The 22170-nt window shown below is 31.4% G+C and overlaps 3 protein-coding genes across 6 annotated transcripts; 2 read left to right on the forward strand and 1 right to left on the reverse strand.

Annotated features, from left to right (window-relative positions):
* Positions 1-237: 237 nt before the first annotated feature.
* Positions 238-2264, reverse strand: LOC126674117 (uncharacterized). 2 transcript variants are annotated; one of them, XR_007639438.2, is made up of 4 exons: positions 2161-2264; positions 1650-1996; positions 777-1567; positions 238-522 (listed from the first exon to the last, which is right to left on the reverse strand). XR_007639438.2 is itself a non-coding variant. In XM_050368498.2 (3 exons), exons 2-3 carry the CDS (start codon positions 1972-1974, stop codon positions 849-851), a joined length of 1044 nt encoding a protein of 347 aa, XP_050224455.1. In that variant the 5' UTR covers positions 1975-1996; positions 2161-2264; the 3' UTR covers positions 591-848. The 2 variants fall into 2 exon arrangements, 1 of the variants encoding a protein (XP_050224455.1); XM_050368498.2 differs by lacking the exon at positions 238-522 and having other exon boundaries at positions 591-1567.
* A 67-nt stretch (positions 2265-2331) lies between these two features.
* On the forward strand, positions 2332-4585 carry LOC126674118 (perakine reductase-like). 3 transcript variants are annotated; one of them, XM_050368499.1, is made up of 7 exons: positions 2332-2492; positions 2609-2776; positions 3254-3457; positions 3533-3705; positions 3780-3876; positions 3972-4128; positions 4335-4585. In XM_050368499.1, the coding sequence occupies exons 1-7, from the start codon at positions 2436-2438 to the stop codon at positions 4508-4510; spliced, it is 1032 nt and encodes a 343-aa protein (XP_050224456.1). In that variant the 5' UTR covers positions 2332-2435; the 3' UTR covers positions 4511-4585. The 3 variants fall into 3 exon arrangements, with proteins under 3 accessions (XP_050224456.1, XP_050224457.1, XP_050224458.1); XM_050368500.1 differs by having other exon boundaries at positions 3650-3705; XM_050368501.2 differs by having other exon boundaries at positions 3972-4153; positions 4335-4472.
* Positions 4586-15036: 10451 nt separating this feature from the next.
* Positions 15037-20942, forward strand: LOC126674933 (homeobox protein knotted-1-like 6). Its single transcript, XM_050369480.2, has 5 exons — positions 15037-15685; positions 15918-16040; positions 16152-16305; positions 20353-20591; positions 20700-20942. Exons 1-5 carry the CDS (start codon positions 15374-15376, stop codon positions 20856-20858), a joined length of 987 nt encoding a protein of 328 aa, XP_050225437.1. The 5' UTR covers positions 15037-15373; the 3' UTR covers positions 20859-20942.
* Positions 20943-22170: the final 1228 nt, after the last annotated feature.

Here is a 22170-nt window from a genome sequence, read left to right on the forward strand (position 1 = left end):
TGGAGACTCGCAGAGTACCGAATAATTATAATAATTTTTTTAGAAACTGGACCCTGACGACAATGTCGATTGGTTTTACAAAATTTAAAAGAAAAAAGTCAAACAACATATGTCGTTCGGTCTAAAAGAATAGCCAAACGACGTATAATTGAGTAAAAAAAATTCCAACCCATCTGAACAAAGTTTCTGGTAATTGAAAATGCAGCTAAATAAAAAAAATAGAGACTCAATCTCGAATCCGAATGCCTAATAATGCAAAACACTGTAAATTTTCATCTTACAAGAATATTCGTTGAGCTACACAAGATCTAAAAATATCAATCGAAGTTACCATACAGGTTTCTATGGTCATGCATATTATTGTCAATCAATTGTTGAGCATAGTTGAAGTAGAGTATTGTCTTAACAATAGAAAGTGGAGCTTCGAAAGTCATAAGAATCTATATATATATCACATATGGAACAAAGTGAAACCGCCACTAAAATCATAATATATGATATTGAAAAGATTCTTCTGGTTCCCTGCATAAACAAACAAGAATTGACCAAGTGTGCATACCAATGATAAAATCCATCTTTATAGAGCCAACTTTACCAAAAAAAGAATGGGAGACCTCAACTAGCATTAGCTCAACTATAACAGCATACAGCATATGGAGACAATAAAAGATGCTAATGCAATAAAGCATCTTAATATTAAGAAGAATGTCTGCAATGAATAATATCATGTATGAGTCATCTATGTTTCTGATATTTATTAGAGAAAAAGCACTCACTGGCTAGAAAAGTAACCCCATTCTGGTCTGAAAATAAATAAAGGCATCACGCTTTGTTGCATCGCACCTTAATCACGTGACAATATTATTTTCTGGCACCCATATTCGGAGAAGCCGATCATAAAAGGAACAAGTAGCCACCACAGTGCTGTTCATTTTATACTTGTCAGACAGTTTCCTTTTTTGCCAATCTGCCCCGTAAGCAAGTGAGCCATGTTTATCGTAAGTTTCAACCACCTTACTTGTCTCTTCCTTAGTATCTACAACTGCAAAACCATTATGCATACAAGCTGCCAAGACCAAATCTGGAACATATGGATGATACTTAATTCTCCAAACGCCTCCCCCTAATTGAACTGAAGTCTCATTTACCGGTTTTGACATTGATCTCATATCCCAGACTCTCAAGCACTCATCATAACTACCAGTCAGTAAGATATTTGGATTACTAGGATTTTTTGCAATGCAACAAACACCCATCGTATGAACCTTAGAATTAAGAAAAACTCTATTCGAAGGACTATCTCGCAAATCCCAACAACAGAATTTGCAGTCATCAGAACCAGTGTATACCAGTTGTGGTTGGTGCATATCAAAAGAAGTAGCCCATAGCTCAAAGTCATGTGCTTTCCATTGTTGAATTGTATCTAGTTTGGACTCTGAGAATGAGACGACTGAGACTGAACCATCCGATAGTCCCACAGAGATAGACGTACCTGATGGATTCCAATCCAAACAAAGGCACATAGACGAGCTTATCTTTTCACCGCAAATCTCTTTAAGAACCCCTCCTGCATCGATTAATTTATAAGAAAACGAGCAAACAGAAATAGTATTTCCCACAAAAGTCAAGAAGCTCAAAACTTTAGCTACCTTTTTCTTCATCAGAAAAGCACTCAAACTGATGAATTTTCAAGAAGCCGTCAGCATCAGCTTGAGCAAGCATTGGCTTATCTATATCACCTCCAACAGGATTCCACTTAACATCGAATATCCCTGCAGTTTCCACGCGATGAAACAACCGAAAGCGGTCCTCATCAGCATCAACCTCAAATAGCGAAATGCTTCCTGATCGGATTGGCTTATCGCCCTCTTCCAGATTATAAGTTGCAGCCGCCAGAACATGACTACACGAATCATGCGGACAGAATTCTACTGCATCTGCATTGCCTTCTAGATAACAGTGCGCTACTTCCATAGCTTGGAGGATGGACCAAAACCTGAAAAATAATATGATCAACAGTTAAATTTGTTTAAAAATATTGGTTGCGGCATTTTGTCGAACAGGTTGTGGACTACAATAATCTTAGAGGATTTAGTTTCAAAAAAAAAATGATTTCATACTACAGAGATGAAATTGCTAGAGAATGATAATACAACACACCTTCAAGATGATGAATGGCAGAGATGAAAATGTTAACTTGGGATTGAAGTTTAGTTGACTTAAATTTTCTATTTAACCCTACTGCCCGCAAAAAGATAAAATTAAAGTTGAATTTTTTTTGTCCCAATCTCAAAACAAAATGGACCCATTTCGGATTTTACTCAGTTTTAATCTGAAAGTTGGTCTCTTTTAGTATTTTATTCTGCTGATACAAAAACCCAAAATAGAAAAACCCTAGCTAAATCAATTATCCATTTCAGTCAAGATTTTAAAATATGGAGAAGGAAATATACCAAATACCAAAAGTGAAACTTGGAAATTATGGTTTAGAGGTAAAGTTTTTATCTTTTTAACTCTTTATTCTGCAGATTAAAGTGAATTTTTATTTTTTATTTTTTTTAATTTTTAATTTTGATGGTGGTAGTTTGTTTTTTGAACTGTTGGGAAGGTTTCTAGAGTTGGATTAGGATGTGCAGGACTTTCTGGGTTTCTGAATGCTCCAATCTCTCATGAAGATGGAAGTGCTCTCATCAAAGAGGCTTTTTACAAAGGTGTCACCTTCTTTGATACATCTGATAAATATGGAAATCATGATAATGAAATCATGCTTGGCAAGGTACTTTTACCTGTACATCTTCATATATATATTTGTAGGTAGCACGGGCACGGATACAGTGAAAATTGTGTTATTTTAAGGTTTCCAACGTAAAAAGTGAAGTTTCGTCCGAAACATCAAATTTCCGACAAGTTTTCACAACAGGACACATTGATTGAATGAAGCGTCCGTGCTACCTAATATTTCAGTGAAACCTGATAGATAACTACTTCGTGTAGCTGATGATATAATACAAACAGATAATCCAGATTTATGCTATGAAAATTGATTGTCCACATAGTAGCCTGCTTTTGTTTGAGAACATATATTGGTGTATGCTGTGAGAATTGATTCGAAAAATATCGAAAGAACAAACTGATTTTTATATTATATTTATCCGATTACACCTACAAGCACGTATGACGTTTTTGTTTCTTACCAAAGAAAGTCTTAACCTTTCTCGCTAGCAAAATGACTTTTTTCCTGTCGTAATTTTAGGCTATGAAACAGCTTCCCCGAGATAAAGTTCAGTTGGCTACAAAATTTGGATTCGTGATGTTAGAGAATGGTGAATTTGAGATTAAGGGGGATGCTGAGTACGTAAGGAAATGTTGTGAAGCTAGTCTGAAACGATTGGATGTCGAGTATATAGATCTGTATTATCAGCATCGAGTTGACACTTCAGTGCCAATAGAGGAAACTGTAAGTATGAATCAAGTGACGAGTCTTGATTTAGTATATAGAATGCATGCTGATTTCTGAGGAATGGTTAGACAGATGGGAGAGCTTAAAAATCTGGTAAATGAAGGAAAAATAAAATATGTTGGGTTATCAGAAGCAAGTTCAGACACTATAAAGAGAGCTCATGCAGTTCATCCCGTCACTGCCTTGCAGATGGAATATTCATTATGGAGCCGTGATATTGAAGAAGAGATCATTCCCCTTTGCCGGTTTTTTCTAATTTTATATTGCAAACTTAAAATTATCAATTAATTTTGTAATCCGACTATGTTGTTATTGATAGACAGCTTGGAATTGGGATGGTAGCATATAGTCCCCTTGGCGTTGGCTTCTTTGCTGGGAAGGCAGTTGTCGAAAGCTTGCCTGCCGGAAGTTTTTTGGTATATTCAACATTGTTTAATACATTCAATTGCCTTGCTTCTTTATAACTATTACGAATAATATTCTCCGACATGTGAGCATGGTAATGGTGCAGGCACAAGTACATCCGAGATTCAAACAAGAGAACATAGAGAAAAATAAAGTCCTATATATCCGACTTGCAGACTTGTCTAAGAAGCATGGCTGCACCCCTCCTCAGCTAGCTCTCGCATGGCTCCTCCATCAAGGGGACGACATTGTCCCAATTCCTGGTATGCAACAGGAAACAATTCACTAGTATGTTTTGAAGACTACTATACATTGAATTTTAATTTTAATTTTAATTTTCTACCGAAGCCTAGCAATTCTATTTGAACTTTAAATGTTTATACCAACGGGTTCGGTCTACTTTTTAATATTTTGTTCTGTTTATTAGTTCGGTTTGTATCAATCACCTAAATGGTTGACATTTTTGCAGGAACAACCAAAATTAAGAACCTTAATAACAATATTGGCTCATTGGCATTGACACTTAGAGAAGAGGATATAAAAGAAATTTCTGATGCCGTGCAAGTTAATGAAGTTTGTGGCTCGAGAGAAGTACCGTTCCTAGCTAAATATACATGGAGGCTTGCAAATACGCCACCGAAATGATAAACTAAATTATATACATGTTTCTTTGAATAAAAAAACATACTAGTTAATAAAGAAAAAAATTATATTGTCTTACACTCAAGATTTGTTCCAACACTTGAAACTTAAGTTCATGAATAGTAGTACTTCAAGAACAATGATAAGAAGAAAATGGAAATTGCTTTGAATTAATGTTTGAAGATAGACTAACAGTCAGTTTCTCTAGTTTGAATGTGTATTTTGCATGAGAGAACCTTTCTCTTGCTTGAAAATTGCATCACTAATTTAAAATTAAATCTTAATCTATTTCAATATTTTTTGCTAAATTGCACTTTCATTTATGAAGTTACATTTCATACAAATATAGTAATTTAAAACTTCATCAGATTAACTCAATTTTTATGACATGCTAGGATTTTCAATCCTCAACTAAAACTGTTTCAATCAAATGTATTAATTTTTTTTTTTTTTTGACAATCAAAAATCTTCTTCATTAAGATATAAACGAAACAGTTACATTAGTAAGATATTCAGGAAAGTCTGAAAACCAATCCCGATGACCTGACAAAGAATGGCATTATGCGCTAACACGTGCGCAGCCTGATTCGCAGATCGCCTTACAAAAGCAAAAGAAATATTAGAGAACTGTTTCGCAAGAAAAACACAATCATCCACCAAAACATCGCCCACTACTCTTTTCGGATTTCTAATATCCCGAATAACATCTAACGCATCCGACTCAATGATTAAATTCTGCCAACCTTTAAGCCAGCTGAGCGCTTCACGAATACCCATCAACTCCGCTGTTCGCGAATCAACTGAACCAACACAACTAACCTGTCTCGCTTGAATTAGCTCACCTCTGTCATTCCGAACGACGCAGCCAAGAGCTACTTTGCCCTCTTCAACGAATAAAGCTGCATCAACATTCGCCTTGTAGCAACCTACTGCTGGACGTTCCCAGACCACCGCACCGTCTTCTCCCGCTAAACCTTCAACGGAATCAACAACGGATCTGTTCCTTGCTGATTGCCAAATCTGGAGCTGTTTACTAGCCGCGTTGACCACTGACTCAACCGAGCTTCGTTGCTTCCCCCACACCACATTATTTCTATTCAACCAAATTCTCCAACAAATCATAGCCACCATTTCACTTTCTTCACTATTCAAATCCTCTAACCAGGCCCGACACCAATTTTTAATGTCCAATATTCCCTCGCTGACCACATTCAAATTGGATAGCCTCCAACAGCTAATAGCAAAATTACATTCACAAAACATGTGTACTGCTGTCTCTTTCCATGAACTACACACTTGACAAATCTCATTAACAAAAACAAATTTCCTAGCAAGAGCATCAACAGAGGGAAGAAAACCTGAAGCCAGTCTCCAAATGAAGTTTCGCACATGAAGCGGAATGTTTAAGTTCCACAATCTATTCCAGCAAAAGTCTTCGGGTGCGTTAGCTCCCACCAGCAGGTCTCCACGCAAAAATATTATTATTAGCTTTAAATTGATCAAGATTGTATAAGACGATAAAAATATTATTTTATTATGTGTGACTAACTATGTTCAATTTTGAATGATAATGAAAATCATTATTAGCTTTAAATATAATACGAAAATTCGTTATTGTTACTTTAGTAATTTTATAATTAACTAGTTCTAATCTGAGTGACGTCAAGCACAACATATCTTCACGATCTAAATAGAAATGGATAGCTAAATGTCATACAAACCTTTCAATTATAATTATCATGCATTTAAATTCTTTCATTGTAAGATCTCAATCTTAATACGAATCATGGAAAGTCAAGTTCTTAAAGTGCCGATTATACGTCCTCATCTCATGTTGGTACAAATTTCAATCAATTTAAATAAATGGAACAAACATGTCATATTAATATGACTCGTAGTTAACCAATTTATAAATAGATTAAATTAGTCGTACTTGTATGATTCGATATAATCGATACATTAGATTAAATAGATTAACAGATTGACATGCATGATTCGCTTAACTTCTGAATCGTGTCCGTGTTGACACGATTAACAAATGAGTTGTATATTTAATCGTAAAAATAGATTGGTATATGAATACAACTTGCCCATAATTTTTTTCAACGAAAATACCCTTCAACTTTTTTATTTTTTAAAAAAATAGAGTTATTTTTATAATGTTAGCCCTCTCAAAAAAAATTGTAAGAATACGTTCCTCTATTTCACCAAAGCTAGTTCCGCCCCTTCTGCCAACCCACTTTAACAACCCTACTTATTATTATTATAATTATTATTATTATTATTATTCCATAAACTTGTAAAAGAAAAGGAGATGTGTTTGGCTATAATAAATTCGGCTTCTTGCAGAGAATGGTATGATATAGAGTATGGTCTGTGCCAGAAATTGGGGATTAGGCTTTAGGTTCGATAACACATATTGACCCAAAGGCAGGCTGCCCATAGCACAAGATTAGCCCTTCTAAAAGGTTTGAAAGGTAAAGATGGGATCCACTCATTTTGAGAATCTATTGATACATTTTCATAGCTTCAAATATGTCTATACAAAAACATGCAATTTTTGATAGACTTCTATTTCAACTCCAACACCTCCTTGTCTTTCTTCCTTAGCTCATAATCCACCATTTTGATTCCTTCATTTCATTACATTCAACACATACAAAATGTTTTACTTCAAGAAAATGTTCAAAGCTAAACCCATTTTGGGATCCCTAAACTATAGTAATATTTTGATTTATCAGGTTTTTCAATTTCAATTTGACTTTCTCGAGTCTTTTAACTTTCGTTTTTTGGTTCAGTAGGTCATTCAGGTCCTTAAACGGACATCCATTTAAAGACCAAATGAACCAAAAAAAATTTAAGATTTAAGGACCCAATTCAAAAAACGAAAGTTTAAGAATCTAAAAAAACAAATAGAAATTAAGAGATCTAATGAATCAAAATCGTATAGTTTAGAGTCCCTAAAATAGGTTTAGCCAATGTTTAATGATAGCACATGATTTTTTTCGTTGAGTAAAATATTTTTCTTTAAAGTCAAAAAATGATAATCCATTTCTTTCTTTTTTTTTGCTAAATGAATAATTATCCATTTCAAATTTTATAAAGTTTTATGAAATTCCACTTTTATTAATAAAAATTGACATATATATTTAATAAAAAAATATTTAACAATTTATCTTTGAGTAAGTTATTCTCAGGTCTACCACTTATGTTATAATTCGCATTTCCGTCCTCTTTATTTAAAAATCAAATGATACGATCCTCCACTTTTATTTTCATTAATGTTTTATTCCTTCTAATTATTTTTAGTGCTAGTCAGCTAAATTAAAAAACTTAACTGAATAAAAATTAAATTTTAATTTAGTTTTCAAATTTATTTTTGACACAAATATAAATAAAAATTATATTTGTATTAAATAAATTCAATTTAATTTATTTTATTTTACTTTACTTTTCTATACATTTCATTTTTTTCTTACTATTTTAATTTTCTTATTTAATTTGCATTTTTTAAACTAAAAATAAAAAAAATGAATAATTAAAACGTTAATAAATTATTAAAAATTAATTTGAAGTCATTAAATCATTAAATTTAATTATAACATATTTTTTATTTACACATATTAAAAAATTAAATTGAACTTTAATTTTTTTTAGCTGTGTTTTTTAATTTGTCAATTAACAACAAAACTGAATTAAGTAGAGTAAAATATTATTGTTTTAATATTTTTTTATATAAAATATATTATAACCAAAATTTGTGGTTTACAACCCAACTGAATCATTGCCACTATATTATCAAACCAAACATCAAATTTTGGTTCGGTCAATTAAAGATTTCGATTTGAATTGATTTTTAGCACAACTCTGGACACGATGAGAATTAGGAGTAATAGGGATTAAAGTATGTTAGTGGGAGAAGGGGGAATCCAACCATGTTTGTCTTAAATAGCATCACACTCTTTGGTGGGCATGGGCTGTATTGCCATCCAGGTTAGATTGACCAAAAGAACGTTCAATTTTTATTCTTAATAGCCTTAATTAAAAGTAGTCAAACAATTAAAAAGAAAAAAAAAAAACAAGTGTATTGATTAGAAGATTGAGTTATGCATGCTACACAAAATTCATATCCTAATGTTAGGCCACTAAGAAAAACATAGAGAGAGTACTCTTAGTAGAAGATTTATATATTGACCATTTAATATGGTTATGTATAGAATGGAGTATTGTTTTATCATCTTCTATTTACTTAATTAATATTTTAGCCCAGTAGATCAAAAAAATTAATTTTTTTTAATTATTTATAGTTCTAACAAAAGCTTTAAAATTTTCAATTTAAATTCTTCCCAGTGATTTTTACCAATTCTCTCCTATTGAAATAGGGATTCATAATTTCATATTGGCATTCTTTTTAATAGCACGAAAGCTACATAAAATTGGACACAAACTATAAAATCAATTGAGATGAGTTAGCTAATATCACTACGAACGTTTGAAATTGAATAAAAGTCATAAAGTTCTAAAGTTTTAGTTAGAATTGTAAAATAAATTGGATTATTAGTCAATTAGGCCTTATATTTTTTGTTATACATTTTTTAACTCGATATATATTATAATACGAGATTATACAATAAAAATAAAGTTAAGCATTTGTTGTTTATTGTTTTTTGAATATCTTTTTTAAAATTAGATTTAGAAGAGATAAAGTATATACTTAAATTAATAATTCTATAATAAAACATGCAGCAAGGAGGAGTGGAGTTAGAGTTGCGACATGGGGATTTGAAAAATGAAGTGGGAAGTAATATTATGATGAAGATAGCGTTTTTCCCATAATTTAGTGTAAAGATGGTTCCACTATGGCCGCGACAACCCTAATGTATCATGAATACTTGTATGATACAAAAATTATGAATGCATTACTAAAGAATCAAAATTAGAATCTATATGTATATTATTTTTATTTATTTACTATTATCTAATGCAACCAACATTCATTATTTTTAATTTAAATTTATGTAGTTATATTCATATCATTTGATTAATATTACAATTTAAAATAAATTAAATTAATATTTTTTTAGTTTAATATAACTCATTCATTTAAATTTACATACTTTCAAAATTTGTTTTAGTTTTTTGTTCTCTTTATCCCCCTTTTGTTGTATTTTAACACAAATTGTCAGACATGTTTGAACTTAATTTTAAAGTTTGACCAATTTTAATTTCAAACCGCTTTTTAACTAGTTTGGTTTTGAATCAGACCGTAACCGGTTCTAAGTGGAGCTATATATAGAAGATATATAATTGTTTTGGTTTCATTTTATGTGACTTATATCTAATACATTGTTTAAAAAGAATCAAAATTTTCCACTTGAACCAATAAAAGTTGGTAATAAGTGCATTCTTTATATATATATGATTGTTCTAATAAACAAAAAAATGTTTATGTGAATTTTGTTCAAGATTATTTAATTATGAAGGTATTGTAAGTTCCATTTGAGGAATCTTGTAATTTTTAATTCTTAAGGAGCACTTATGGTCTTTATAATATACAATTATATAAGTTTTATTTGATTTTATTTGGAGTGCGGCTCTTTTCAAAACTAAATTAAAATCCATTTGTAGCGTAAAATGGTTGTCTAACCTAGCCGTCAAGCGTTTCTCTTTTGTTTTTCGCTTCGACTGCCGTCAATGGTTTATTTTTGCCGTTGGCGGTAGCCATTTCTTTTCTTTTTTATTGCTTTAGAATAAAATAAATAACCGTTTCCTTTTCATCCTTTTCATTTTGGTTGGTAAATCTATCAACGAGGCGCATCAATTTCAATAGATGTACAAATAAAAAATCAGAGATGGATCAAACCCTTTCAAGATTGAAGATGAAATCGTTATAGGTTATATTAGTTTTTTTTTTGATAACTATTTTACAGTGATTGTCTTTCTTTTTTGAAAGTTTTACTGTTCTTTCTATATGAAAGATTTGTTGTTTTTTATGAAGAGTTTGTGAGTCTTCTGTTAGACAGAAAAGGATTGGATCTTATTGTGTAAGAGCGGTTATGTAATTTGATTTTGTTTTGTAAGGCGATCTGCGAATCAAGATTTATATCTTGTTCCATGTCAGGTCATTAGAAACGGTTATACCCTTTTTGAATTCTTACACCTGTAACTGCTCTTTATTATTAATGAAAGATTATTCGATTGTCAAAAAAAAACCTATCATTTCAAAGGTGTTCAAAAAAAGTAAAAACTATCATATCAAATTAACTGTTAAAAAAAACAATTTGTAATTCTTAAAAAAACAATTGTATATTTTGAAGAACAAATCCATGACTTTATATTGATAAAGTGGAAAAGTATATAATATGTAATAAAAAAAAATAAAAATGAACCATTATTCCATTTGAACCAATTAAAAGATCAATTCACCTCCTCAACTTGGCATGAAAAATCAAAGAGACCCAAAATCCTGAAAGTGAATCAAAAAAATTCAATAATTGCAAAAATCGGGCAAACTTTGAAACGCACTACCTATAAAAAATTGTAAAAAAAATAAAATAGTCCTTAATATTTTTTGAATTCTTCAAATTAGTTTTTGGATATTTTTAAAAAACAAATCCTACAATTTTAAAAATTCATATATTTAAAAAAATATAAACACTTTATTGTACTTTTTACATTCATCCAACCCAAATCCGCTAGCATCATCACCGCCGACGCCTCCTCTCAGACGAGGAGACAAACCCATATGGGTTCGTCTCCTCGTCTGAGAAGACGAGCTTGGCTTCGTCTTGTCAGATAGAGGATACGAACCTCTCAAACATGTCGAAGTGGAGGAACAAGGGCGGCGGTTGGACAATCAGAATGGAATGAAGATGGCATATTTGTTCAGCGAGGGTGCCAAAGTGGAGGAAGGAGGGTAACAATCGGATCAATGGAGCAGAGACGGAAGTTGGAATGAAGGCGAGCATGGAGGGTGGGTTTTAACCGATTTGACATAGTTAAGGGGTTTATTATCTCTCTCTTTTTGAGTGTTTTTTTTTACCGATTTTGCATAGTTGTGAGTTTGTTTGATTCTTTCTTACGACCTTATACCTCTTTTATCTTTCGTGTGTAGTTGATGGGGTGAATTGATCCTTTGTTCAAGGATTAATCATATAAACTCTTAAAGTGATTTAAAAATTAGAAATAAAATATATAATGAGAATATTATTTATAGATTAGTAAAGCCTAGAGTAATGTTCAAACGAGCAAAACATGAATGTAGTAATGTTTATGTTAACAAAAAAACTCGTTTATGGGCTCATTTATTTGTTCGCAAACGAGCTCATATATAATCTCGATTAAAATGAACATGCTCGTATATAAGCTCGATAAATAATTTACACTGCAAGGAATATTAGAATTAGCAGCAAATATTTTTCCTGCTAATCATTCCAAAATTGTTAATATTAATATATAGCAATAAAAAAATTGCGGCATGTTACTGCTAATAAAATATGATCTTAAGTAATTGGTAATAAAATCTGTTGTAAAATGATGCTTAAAATTAGCTAATAGCAATAACTTTTAAAATTATTGTTGCAAAATGTCTTTTAGCAGCAAAAAAGAAATTAACTGCAAAATTATTGTTACCAAATACATTATCTCTAGTAGTGTTACGAACCGGCTCTTATAGTAGCTCGATTAAGAGTTTGCGAACTACATTATAATTAAATTAAATATAAGTTTTTTTTATTTACTAAAACTACATATACAATTTTAGGAACAATTTTAGTTTTGATTAGAAAGCAAAGCAAAATTATGTAGTTTTTAATAAAAAAAAGTAGCGTTCGTTTATTTTAGTTCATGTCCATGTTCGTTTGTTTAGATATTAAACAAGTCAAGCTCGTGTTCATTCTTTTTATCATTAAGGGAACGATTATCGTGGACGAGTTCATTTAGTACGTTCGTGAACTTGTTCGCGCGCTTGATGACACGTACTGAATATGAACACTACGACTTTTAAATGACCAAAACACGAACACCTCAAACTCAAATAAACACATTGAGCATGAACACTATAATTTTAAAATGGCTCAAACACAAATACCTCGTCCAAAATTCAAATAAATATAAACCAAATATAAAGTGAACATAAACACTTCAAAACTCGACCTACTTAATATGTTTTTATCATTAGAGAAAATGAATTTCGGTGTTTGTATGAAAATGTTGATTTCATAATTTTAGCAAAAAAATTATTAAATACACATAGTATTTGGAGTTATTGCTATTGGGTTTTCCCCAATAAAAAGGTAATTTTGTAGAAACTTTCTTCCACTTATACATCTTTCGAGACAGTCTAAACATATATATCGGAAAAAATAAAAAATACTAACAATTTTTTTTGGATTGAATATTTTAGACTGCAGACATTGTTTTTAAATTTTTAAATTCATTTTTTAGTAAATCTTCTTTGGATCACTCTTATATAAGTTTAAATTCTAAATATACACTTCTCATAACTTTAATTTTATCAAATGCTTAATTTTATTTAGGATTAATTGCAAATTAAATCATATAGCGTGTTTTGCAATTACAATACGAACTTTAAAACTTGACAATATTGCTGTATATTATAATGTGCACATTAATGACCTACTTTCATCTTTCGGCAAATTGAAATACCAACTATTCATACAACAACATGTGACTGTATATTATAATGTACACGTCGGTGTTTTGACTTGCTAAAATTCGTGTTTTAATTGCAAATCGCTTTAAAGTTTGTGATTTCATTTGTAATTAACCGTTTTATTTCTTTATAAATTTTACATAGTTTAATTTTTTTTAAATCAGTTTAAATAGTATTCGATATATCTATTGCAGCAACATGGATAAATTAATTTATTATTTTTTTAACGTTTAGTCGGTAAATTAGACCATATTTAGTTAATAAATATTTTAATACAGGTTAAACTACGTCTAATTACTACACTACATACTATAATTTATTGGATCCTAATATATTTGCAGCCTGTGGATTTTGGAGTGTTTTTTCATTAATCGTCCTTTTACTATCAACAATATCCTCCTCAAACTATTCATAAACTTTAGTAAATATTTCAATTATTTTTAAATAATTATTTGATAGTTTAGTTGTTTTTAAAGTAATTTTTTATAATTTTATTAATTTTTAATGATGTATCACAAGATTAAGTTGATTTGACAACTTATTAGTCAACTTAAATCCTAAACTCATAAAAATATAAATTCTTTTGAATCCATTATAATAGGAAAAAAAAAATATCTTTAACAGATTTTCATTAATTCAATAAAAAAATAAAATCTAAACGGGTTCAATAGAATTACACTTGGCTGATATTAAAATAAGATGACACAACATTAAAAATTTAACAAAGTCAAAAAATTTACTACAGAAACAACTATATTATTAAATAAATTTAGGGATAACTGAAATACGGATTAATAATTAAGAACAAATTTGAAAGAGAAAACACTTCACGAACAGGTAATTAAACTAAATACTCAAAAAGTAATCATTTGTTATATTTTAGAAGCTCCACTTTTTTTCTAGATATTATTTTATAAACATCATTAATAGGAAAATAAAAATGAAACAATTTAATGATTTTTAAAATTTTGTAAAAATAACAAATTCTTATATGAACTTAACATTAGACCGTAAACTATAAATTAAATGAGTGAAATGTGACACTATTGAATGTTATAAACAATCATTAATTAGCTTATCAGAACAATCATTAATTAGCTTATCAGAACAATCATTAATTAAAGAGCGTTTGATTTTAACTAAACATTTATTATTAATAATATCGAATGATTATCAATTTATTAGGATGTTAGTACTAAATACCGTCCCTAGTTATTAGGCACAGCCCCTCTCAATTACTTTCTCGCCCTTTTAACCAAAACCAAAAACAAATTGCTTAATCCGGAGGCGTCTGTCCATAATTTAAAAAAAACGACTAAAACAATAAAAAAAACATAAAAACGACTACTTACCGGAGGCTCCCGTACCTCTATTTTGGGTAAATTTTGACATTTTTACTTCAAATTATTATATCCGTTCGTCTGATTTGAGCGTGAGTTGATAGAATTTGAATATGACTGAGTTTTTGAATTTGAAATAGGTTAGAAGGTATTTAGATAAAAATAAAGACGGTATCTTAGTAATTAGGGGCAGTAGATAGTAGTCCATATTTATTATTCATAGAAAATTGATTAATTTCATCCAACGTAACATACGCTTATCACATAATTAGTACTCTAACAGTTAAATTTTAAAATCTTTAAATTGGTTTAACCACTATTGGGGGTTGGAAACCAAAATTTAAAAGTAAAACATACCATGAAGAGCCTTAGCTGCTTGGTGACTAGCCATGGCAAACTAGTTGAGTACTAAAAGAAAAGATTAAAAGTTCCCTAACCTGAAGGCGCGTAGTAACAGCGTAGACATAGTTAGGGTTAAACCTGGAAAGAGTAAAGAAGATAAAGAAGCGAAGCCATCAGAATATCTCAATGTTTGTACGCTAAATATCACCCATTCACCAAACCCAATGTCCTCCGTTTTACTCACGTAATTACTACTACTTTCATTAAGCACCCAAATCAATAAATGATCTCTCAACTTAAAATAAAGGAAAAAGTGAAGGAATACAGAAATTACTCTACTTATAAAACCTTTTTTCTCGTCACTCATTATCATATATACTCCAGCTCCTTCTTACACTATACAGCTTTCTCGTTCCATCTCCACTTCTTCAACTAGTAGCTTTATAGTTTGTTCTCTGTCTTATTGTCTGAACAAGATTTTACTTTTTGTTTTTCTTCTTCCAATCAGCCATGGATGAGCTGTATCATCTTCACTCAAGTTGTAGTGGTTATTCTATGCAGCAAGTTGTGCCGGAGAATATGGTTGTTGCTGGTGGTTATCATGGCGGCTTTTCTGCGTCACCGGGGATTTCTTTTCCGTTTCTAGGTTCGGAGCAGTTGTTTCATGGTTCTTCTGCTGTATCGGATGCCGCCTCTATGGTGGCCGAGATGCAGAGAAGTGGTGGTAGTTCAGAGGAGGAGGTTTCTAGTGCTATTAGGGCTAAAATTGCTTCTCATCCTCTTTATCCCAAATTGCTTCAGTCTTATATTGATTGCCAGAAGGTATATATTAACTATTGCTAAAACAAAATATAAATTTTGATCAAGAACTCGGCAAAAATTATATTTATAACGCTATTATGATAACAAAATACATGGACATGAATCAATTCTTTTAACATTTTTTTTCTTTTTACCCAATCAGTTGAAATAAAGACTCCTTTTTCAACTCCACTAGGTAGTTTATATTAAACTGATCAAAGCTTTAAACCATGTTTTTTGTAACGTTTTGTAGGTGGGAGCTCCGCCGCAGATGGCGTATATATTAGAAGAAATCCGGCAAGAAACTGATCTTTCTAAGAGGCCCACCGCTATAACCTCTTGCTTAGGTGCAGATCCTGAGCTCGACGAGTTCATGGTATTTTTTTCTTCTTATCAAACCCAAACCCTAATCAATTTTCCTAATTCTCCTTTACAAAGATTATTTTATTTATCTTTTCTGATTTTAGTTTTATTCTTCTTTTTGCAGGAAACCTACTGTGACATTCTGGTGAAATACAAATCGGATCTCTCCCGGCCGTTCAACGAAGCGACTACTTTCTTGAATGATATTGAAGCACAGTTAAATAGCCTCTGCAACACTACTACTACTACTACAGCTTCTTCAAGAACTCATATTTCCGGTTTAATTTCTCTCTTCTCTATCTTTATTTTATATTTGTTTGATTCGTGTCCTGATAATGATCACATAAAAGAGTGTCAAAGCGCACGTTAGCATGAAAACCTAGCGCATTTTAGCATGAGAAATTTTTTCATAGGTAAATTTCCCCAAATTGGTACTGGAAAAAAGCCTGCACCTTTGACAACATTTATCATTGTGGATATGAACTATAATTCAAGATTTCAGATGTAGCGTATTTCAAGTAAAAAAGCAAAACAAACAAAAACCCTAATCTGAATAAGGACTACCCTTTTCCTTTTGAAATGGATAATCCAATGTAGCTCTGGTATTGTTCTCCTGTGATTGACAATTATAAAATTTAGAAGTAGAATAGTTCTGAATTCTGAAGTCATTGGTAATATCATTCAGCCTTTTCTTGACATTTGTTGAGTTCTTATTTTATCCTTTTTAGTCTGTTTTTTTTTGTTAAAGTTATTTTCTTTGAGTATAAAACTGGATTCAAATGAGTTTATTTGCATATAGAATATATAGAATAAATATTGTTCTTTTGGTGAAGCTTTAACTTGAGCAAAATCTTTTGTCTAGATTATTTCATAGGTTGATTATAGGCAAGGTTGAGTCAATGCTGACTCAATACTTGTTTTTTTTTGGTGAGTGTTGAGATGTTGGTTGAATATTTTTTGGTTATTATGTTCTTTACAAAACGGTTAACGACGTTTCATTTGTTCATCCAACTTTGCCACGACACAATCCTTTAGCTGTGCGGGTAGCAACTGGTAATGGTGGTTAGCTTTATACAACTGGTTGTGCACTTTATTGGAACTCAATTATAATTAGAGATTTAAGACTAAAGTACAAATGGAGCATGAGTTGTATTGCATGCCCAAGTATGAATTAAATACTAGTTCTAGAGAAAGGATTAGAATCATTGGTCTAGTTCTGGCAGTAATCCATTTTGCATATAAACAATTCATTGGGAAGAGTTGCAGGACTTGCAAACTTATAAAATAAAGCTTAAAAACTGAAAGCAAGTCTCTTTTAAGCTTAATCATCCACATTATATAATTAACTATAGATGATTTCAAAACTGAATCTTAGGACGACATTTTATCGTGGCAGACTGAATTACTACCAAGAGTTAGGTTTTCAAAATATTACATTTGCTTTTGAGCAAGTTAAAGAAGAATCAGAAAATCTGCTCATGTTAAGATTAATACACATTTTAATTTGTGTACTAATCTTTTTAAGATACTTGATCTCCTGCTTTCAGGGATTAATTTAATTCAATGGTGGTTACAACCATTTGCTTTTGTACTTTGTGCATATGGTGTATGTCTGCTTAAATTGCTATTTTAGTAATGACTGCGTGGCCAAGCTTACAAGATTACACATTTACTAATATTTTTGCTAGCTATTTTTAGCAGCATTTTGAGATAAAGATGTTTTTCATGCACTGTTTCTAGTTGTGAGCATGGAGTCTTTTATTGTTTTTTTCCCTTAGGAATAACAAACTTTTATATATTGATCAGTTAGAAATATTATAATGTTGCATGCGTAAAATTAAAGCTCTAATACTCTTTTGAAAGTAATATAATAAGGCCTTTGCATATTTTTTCAGTTAACTACCTGCTTAAGAATTTGTAATTTCTATTAGCTAGAATGCTTCTTTATTAATTCTATGATTATAAATTTTACCGCATGTTATTGATTGAATTCTTTTTAATTCTATTAACAAACTTTTGATGCTTTGCTGAAACTAATGCTATTGTTAATCACTTATTCTAATCTTTTTTAACATAAAGTGAATGAAAGCAGACCAATTTTGTGCATTTTCTGTCATTTCCCATGCGTTTTCATGTATTTTCTTCCTTGTTGTAAAGCCATGACTCACTATATTGAACCAATAAGATTATGAATATTAATACCATATTCTCCCACTTGTTATTAGTGACTGCTGGCATATGCATGTTTTTGTTTGAAAAACATATTATTCCAGATTCTTAAACTGCTTTTTCTTATAGGCTAATGTGCTTAATGACCTTATCGTCCAGTTCTTGAATTGGAGTTATTAAACTATTAGAATTATCATTATTGATTTTAAAATTCTTACATTCTGGTAATCAAACTGTATTTTTACTAACAACGATAGGTCGCTAAATAAAATTATCTGCTACCAATGGGAGTTGGTCCAAGTGCTAAGCGGCTTGGTATCGCTTAAGCAAGGTCTCGGGTTCGAGTCCTTGTGAATGCAGAAAATTCCCACTGGAAGACTCACCCACCATGCTAGGTGCGCGACGCGGGGCAGATCTGGATTAGTCAGGGCGAAGTCTTGGAAACCGGATGGGCTTACCAAAAAAAAAAAAATTATCTGCTGAATTTCTATTTACATAGATAGAATTTTCATCATATTCATTCACTTTAAAACTATCAACTATATGCTTTTAAAAAAAAATTATTTTTAGCTTCTTGATAAAATTACTAAGGTACATATTTTCCATCGGCCACTTGCTAGTAATTTCTGTTTGAATTCATTTAGTGATCACATCCCTAAAAATTAAGTGTTAAAATGAGTTGGCGGGTTGTGTTTGTGTAGATTTTATAAATTAATAACTTTTTTTTTAACAAAGGCTAAATAAATTAAATTAATAATTTATAAAGATAAAAATGTACATCTAATAATAGATATGATAAGATTTTAAATGTATTTGATTAGGGCATGTGTGAGTAAAACTTGATTGTAAAAAGGGCAATATAGAGATAAAGAGAAAAAGGAGGGGAGGTAGGGTTAGTAAACCACATGACGCCCGCAGTTAACGCTGCAGAACCTGAGTTCTGAAACAAAGAGACGACTCTCACTGGCTCAGCCTTTCGGTGGTTTGGCATAAAAATACTTTTGTCTCCTCCTTCATCATCATCATATTTGTTCCTTTCTTCATCACTCTTCATTTAATGCCATTCTAGAGCCTTGCGCCACCTCGTCATTTCATTTCATTTCCTCTCAGATTGTCACTTTTACGTCAAGAAATTTGTCATCTTTAGCCATGTCATTTGTTCACGACAAGACCTTTCAGTCGCCCTTTTTTTCAAACTTCGTATACATTTTCGTTTCTTTAAAACCCTAACACTTTGAACATTCTTGAGCTGCATAAATAAATGTTCTCAATCTTTAGCTTTTCCAAAGTGGGTGGAGCTTGTGTAAGCTTACCATAGTTTAGTACTGTTGTAGCACTATTGTTAGGGTTGTAATATTGTGCAGATGAAGTGTTTATAAATGTTTGTCAGTGAGAGTTTTAAACAAGTTTGGGAAGAGAAGAGTGCGTGCGTGCCTTGCGGGTTATCTTTTTCTCTCTCTATCTCTAAAACTCTTAAATTTTTTCTTTTCCTAGGGCCGTACTCTTTAATAAAACCCTACACTGACTGGACTTGACTCAACAATTTCTGTCACTTTTGCTATGTCCAATAATGTTGAAGGATGAAAAAATTTGGTTGATGGGTCCCAACTATGGTATGGCATGGTGCAAATTTAAGTAACATCACATCCATGGGGACATGGAATCTCTGCATCCATGTGTTTTTACTGTTTTCGGTTTTCTACACTTAACCCTAACTTCCTTTTAGGGCATTTCAAAATAATAAAACTTCCTTTTTTAGGGTTCTTTCGTAACTTAGTTATTTTTCAAACTTGGTAACTTAGTTTGATAATTTATTGGTTAATAATCATACAAATCATTTGTTTTAATAGCTCGTAACCAAAAGGCTATATTGCCCGGAAACTTCTCGACTATTACATTTAGTTGTCTTTTCATTTCTGGAAATGTTTATGAAATTTGGAAATTTTAGATATTGTTTTTTTTCGCTGTTCAGCAAATATTTTGTGAATGTTTTCGGTTCGATGCTGCATAGATGAAATGTTGTTGAGCTGTAATTAATATATAATAGCTTGAATTGTTTATACCAAATTGGACAATGGATGCTTGAAAACTTTCTTTTTTGCTTTGGTAGTCTTTTCTTAAACATTTGCTGATTATCTGCTTCATTATTCTGGCAGATGAAGCTGCTGGTTCATCAGATGAAGATGTCAGTGCCGGAGAGGTAGAGGTACAAGATTCAGCTCGAGCAAACGAAGATCGAGAGCTCAAGGATAAATTGTTGCAGAAATATAGCGGTTACATAAGTAGCCTGAAGCATGAATTTTCCAAAAAGAAAAAGAAAGGAAAGCTACCAAAGGAAGCAAGGCAAATCCTACTCAACTGGTGGAACATTCATTACAAATGGCCATATCCAACGGTAACTTCTTCTGCTCTACTAATAACTGAAAACCCTAATTTCTTTTAAGCTGATCCTGTTAGGGTTTAGCACAAAAATATTTGAATTCTTTGACATGAATTTGGACAGGAAGCGGATAAGGTTGCGTTGGCGGATGCGACTTGTCTGGATCAGAAGCAGATTAATAATTGGTTTATTAATCAAAGGAAACGACATTGGAAGCCATCGGAGAATATGCAGTTTGCGGTTGTGGACAGTATATATGGACCGTTTTTCATGAATGACTAAGAACATTGGCTTTGTACATTCTTTTTGATAAAACTTGCAGCTAATGCCTAATGAAATTAAACGCTACCTTATTGCTTTGATTAATTATCTAATTACTGATCAAGTCCTGCTTTATACCGGCAAGACTATAAAAATGGCCACCAAAGTTCAACTTTAAGCCCGGGCTAATAATGAAGAAAACTAATGAGGAATTTGCAAAAAATACCCATTTTAAAATATATATTTGCAAACATATTCTGTTTTTAAAAAACTTATATTTTACCTATTTTTCCAAAAATTTATATTTTTACGATGAAAATTTATTTTTTTTACTCTGAAAATTTGTAAAAATACTCCGTTTTTTAAACTGTTTGAAACTATAATAGAAACAATTTTTTAAATCAGTTTCAAATTTATTTTAAGAAACCGTTGTAAACCATTTAAAACTTAATTAGAATCTGTCTATGTATGCGTGTGAATTTATGGGAATTCTAACCAAAAATTATTTTGCCTCACGAATTTGGTACAAATGATGAAATATGATTTAGTTCATCAGTTTTAAAAAAACGCCCTTAATATAAGCATTTTAGTTTGTTTGGAGTTAAGTGGCAATTTACCCACTCAACTTGTAAACAAAGGACAATTAACACATGAATTAATTTTGTGGGCAAATTAATCACGAACTTGTTAATTATGGACAATTAACCCGATTTTAGCAATTTGCCCCCTTTACTTGTAAGCTAATTGTTCCCTAAATTGGCAATTTGCCCCTTCAACTTGTTAATTAATTTGTCCAAATGGGATTAATTGCCCATAATTATTAAATTTGTGAGTAATTTATCCATAAAATTAATTTATACGTAAATTGTCCATTATTTATAAGTTGAGGGTATTACAGATATATTTCATCTTCTACTCCTCTGCATACGTGGCTTCTTCTCATTGGAGTATTGCTGAATGTCATGGATTGCTGAGCTGGAGTTGGTTAGCTGTAGTCTGTTAGTATGAGCTGTACATGATTAGCTCGTGTATTTGTTCTTAGCTTGTGTGTTAAGCTTTCATTTGTAGCTAGTATAAATACTAGCTTTGTATTTCATAGTTCATTAATGAGAATCAGAGTTATTAACTCAATATGGTATCAGAGCATTTTTGCTCCTTTTCTCGGCAGTAACTGCCAAGTTTCTCTTCTTTTCTCATCACTTTCTCAGCTACCAAACAGCCTTTTTCTCTCTATTCTCTTCATATTTCCGCAAACAAATTATAGATTCTCATTCATTTCTCATTCCTCTATCTTGCGATAGAATAATCTTAGATTTCAACAAGATTTGATACA

Source organism: Mercurialis annua, linkage group LG3, assembly GCF_937616625.2.
Source record: "Mercurialis annua linkage group LG3, ddMerAnnu1.2, whole genome shotgun sequence".
In the NCBI taxonomy this organism is placed as follows: Eukaryota; Viridiplantae; Streptophyta; class Magnoliopsida; order Malpighiales; family Euphorbiaceae; genus Mercurialis; species Mercurialis annua.

Bases quoted from the DNA above. Each gene is read 5' to 3' on its own strand.
- LOC126674117 (XM_050368498.2), bottom strand. From the start codon at position 1,974: ATGGAAGTAGCGCACTGTTATCTAGAAGGCAATGCAGATGCAGTAGAA. The intron at 1,568-1,649 runs GTAGCTAAAGTT...TAATCGATGCAG, and splicing joins CTTTTCTGATGAAGAAAAAG to GAGGGGTTCTTAAAGAGATT.
- LOC126674118 (XM_050368499.1), top strand. From the start codon at position 2,436: ATGGAGAAGGAAATATACCAAATACCAAAAGTGAAACTTGGAAATTAT. The intron at 2,493-2,608 runs GTAAAGTTTTTA...ACTGTTGGGAAG, and splicing joins TTGGAAATTATGGTTTAGAG to GTTTCTAGAGTTGGATTAGG. The intron at 3,706-3,779 runs GTTTTTTCTAAT...TGTTATTGATAG, and splicing joins GAGATCATTCCCCTTTGCCG to ACAGCTTGGAATTGGGATGG.
- LOC126674933 (XM_050369480.2), top strand. From the start codon at position 15,374: ATGGATGAGCTGTATCATCTTCACTCAAGTTGTAGTGGTTATTCTATG. The intron at 16,041-16,151 runs GTATTTTTTTCT...TTCTTTTTGCAG, and splicing joins CTGAGCTCGACGAGTTCATG to GAAACCTACTGTGACATTCT. The intron at 16,306-20,352 runs GTTTAATTTCTC...TTATTCTGGCAG, and splicing joins TTCAAGAACTCATATTTCCG to ATGAAGCTGCTGGTTCATCA.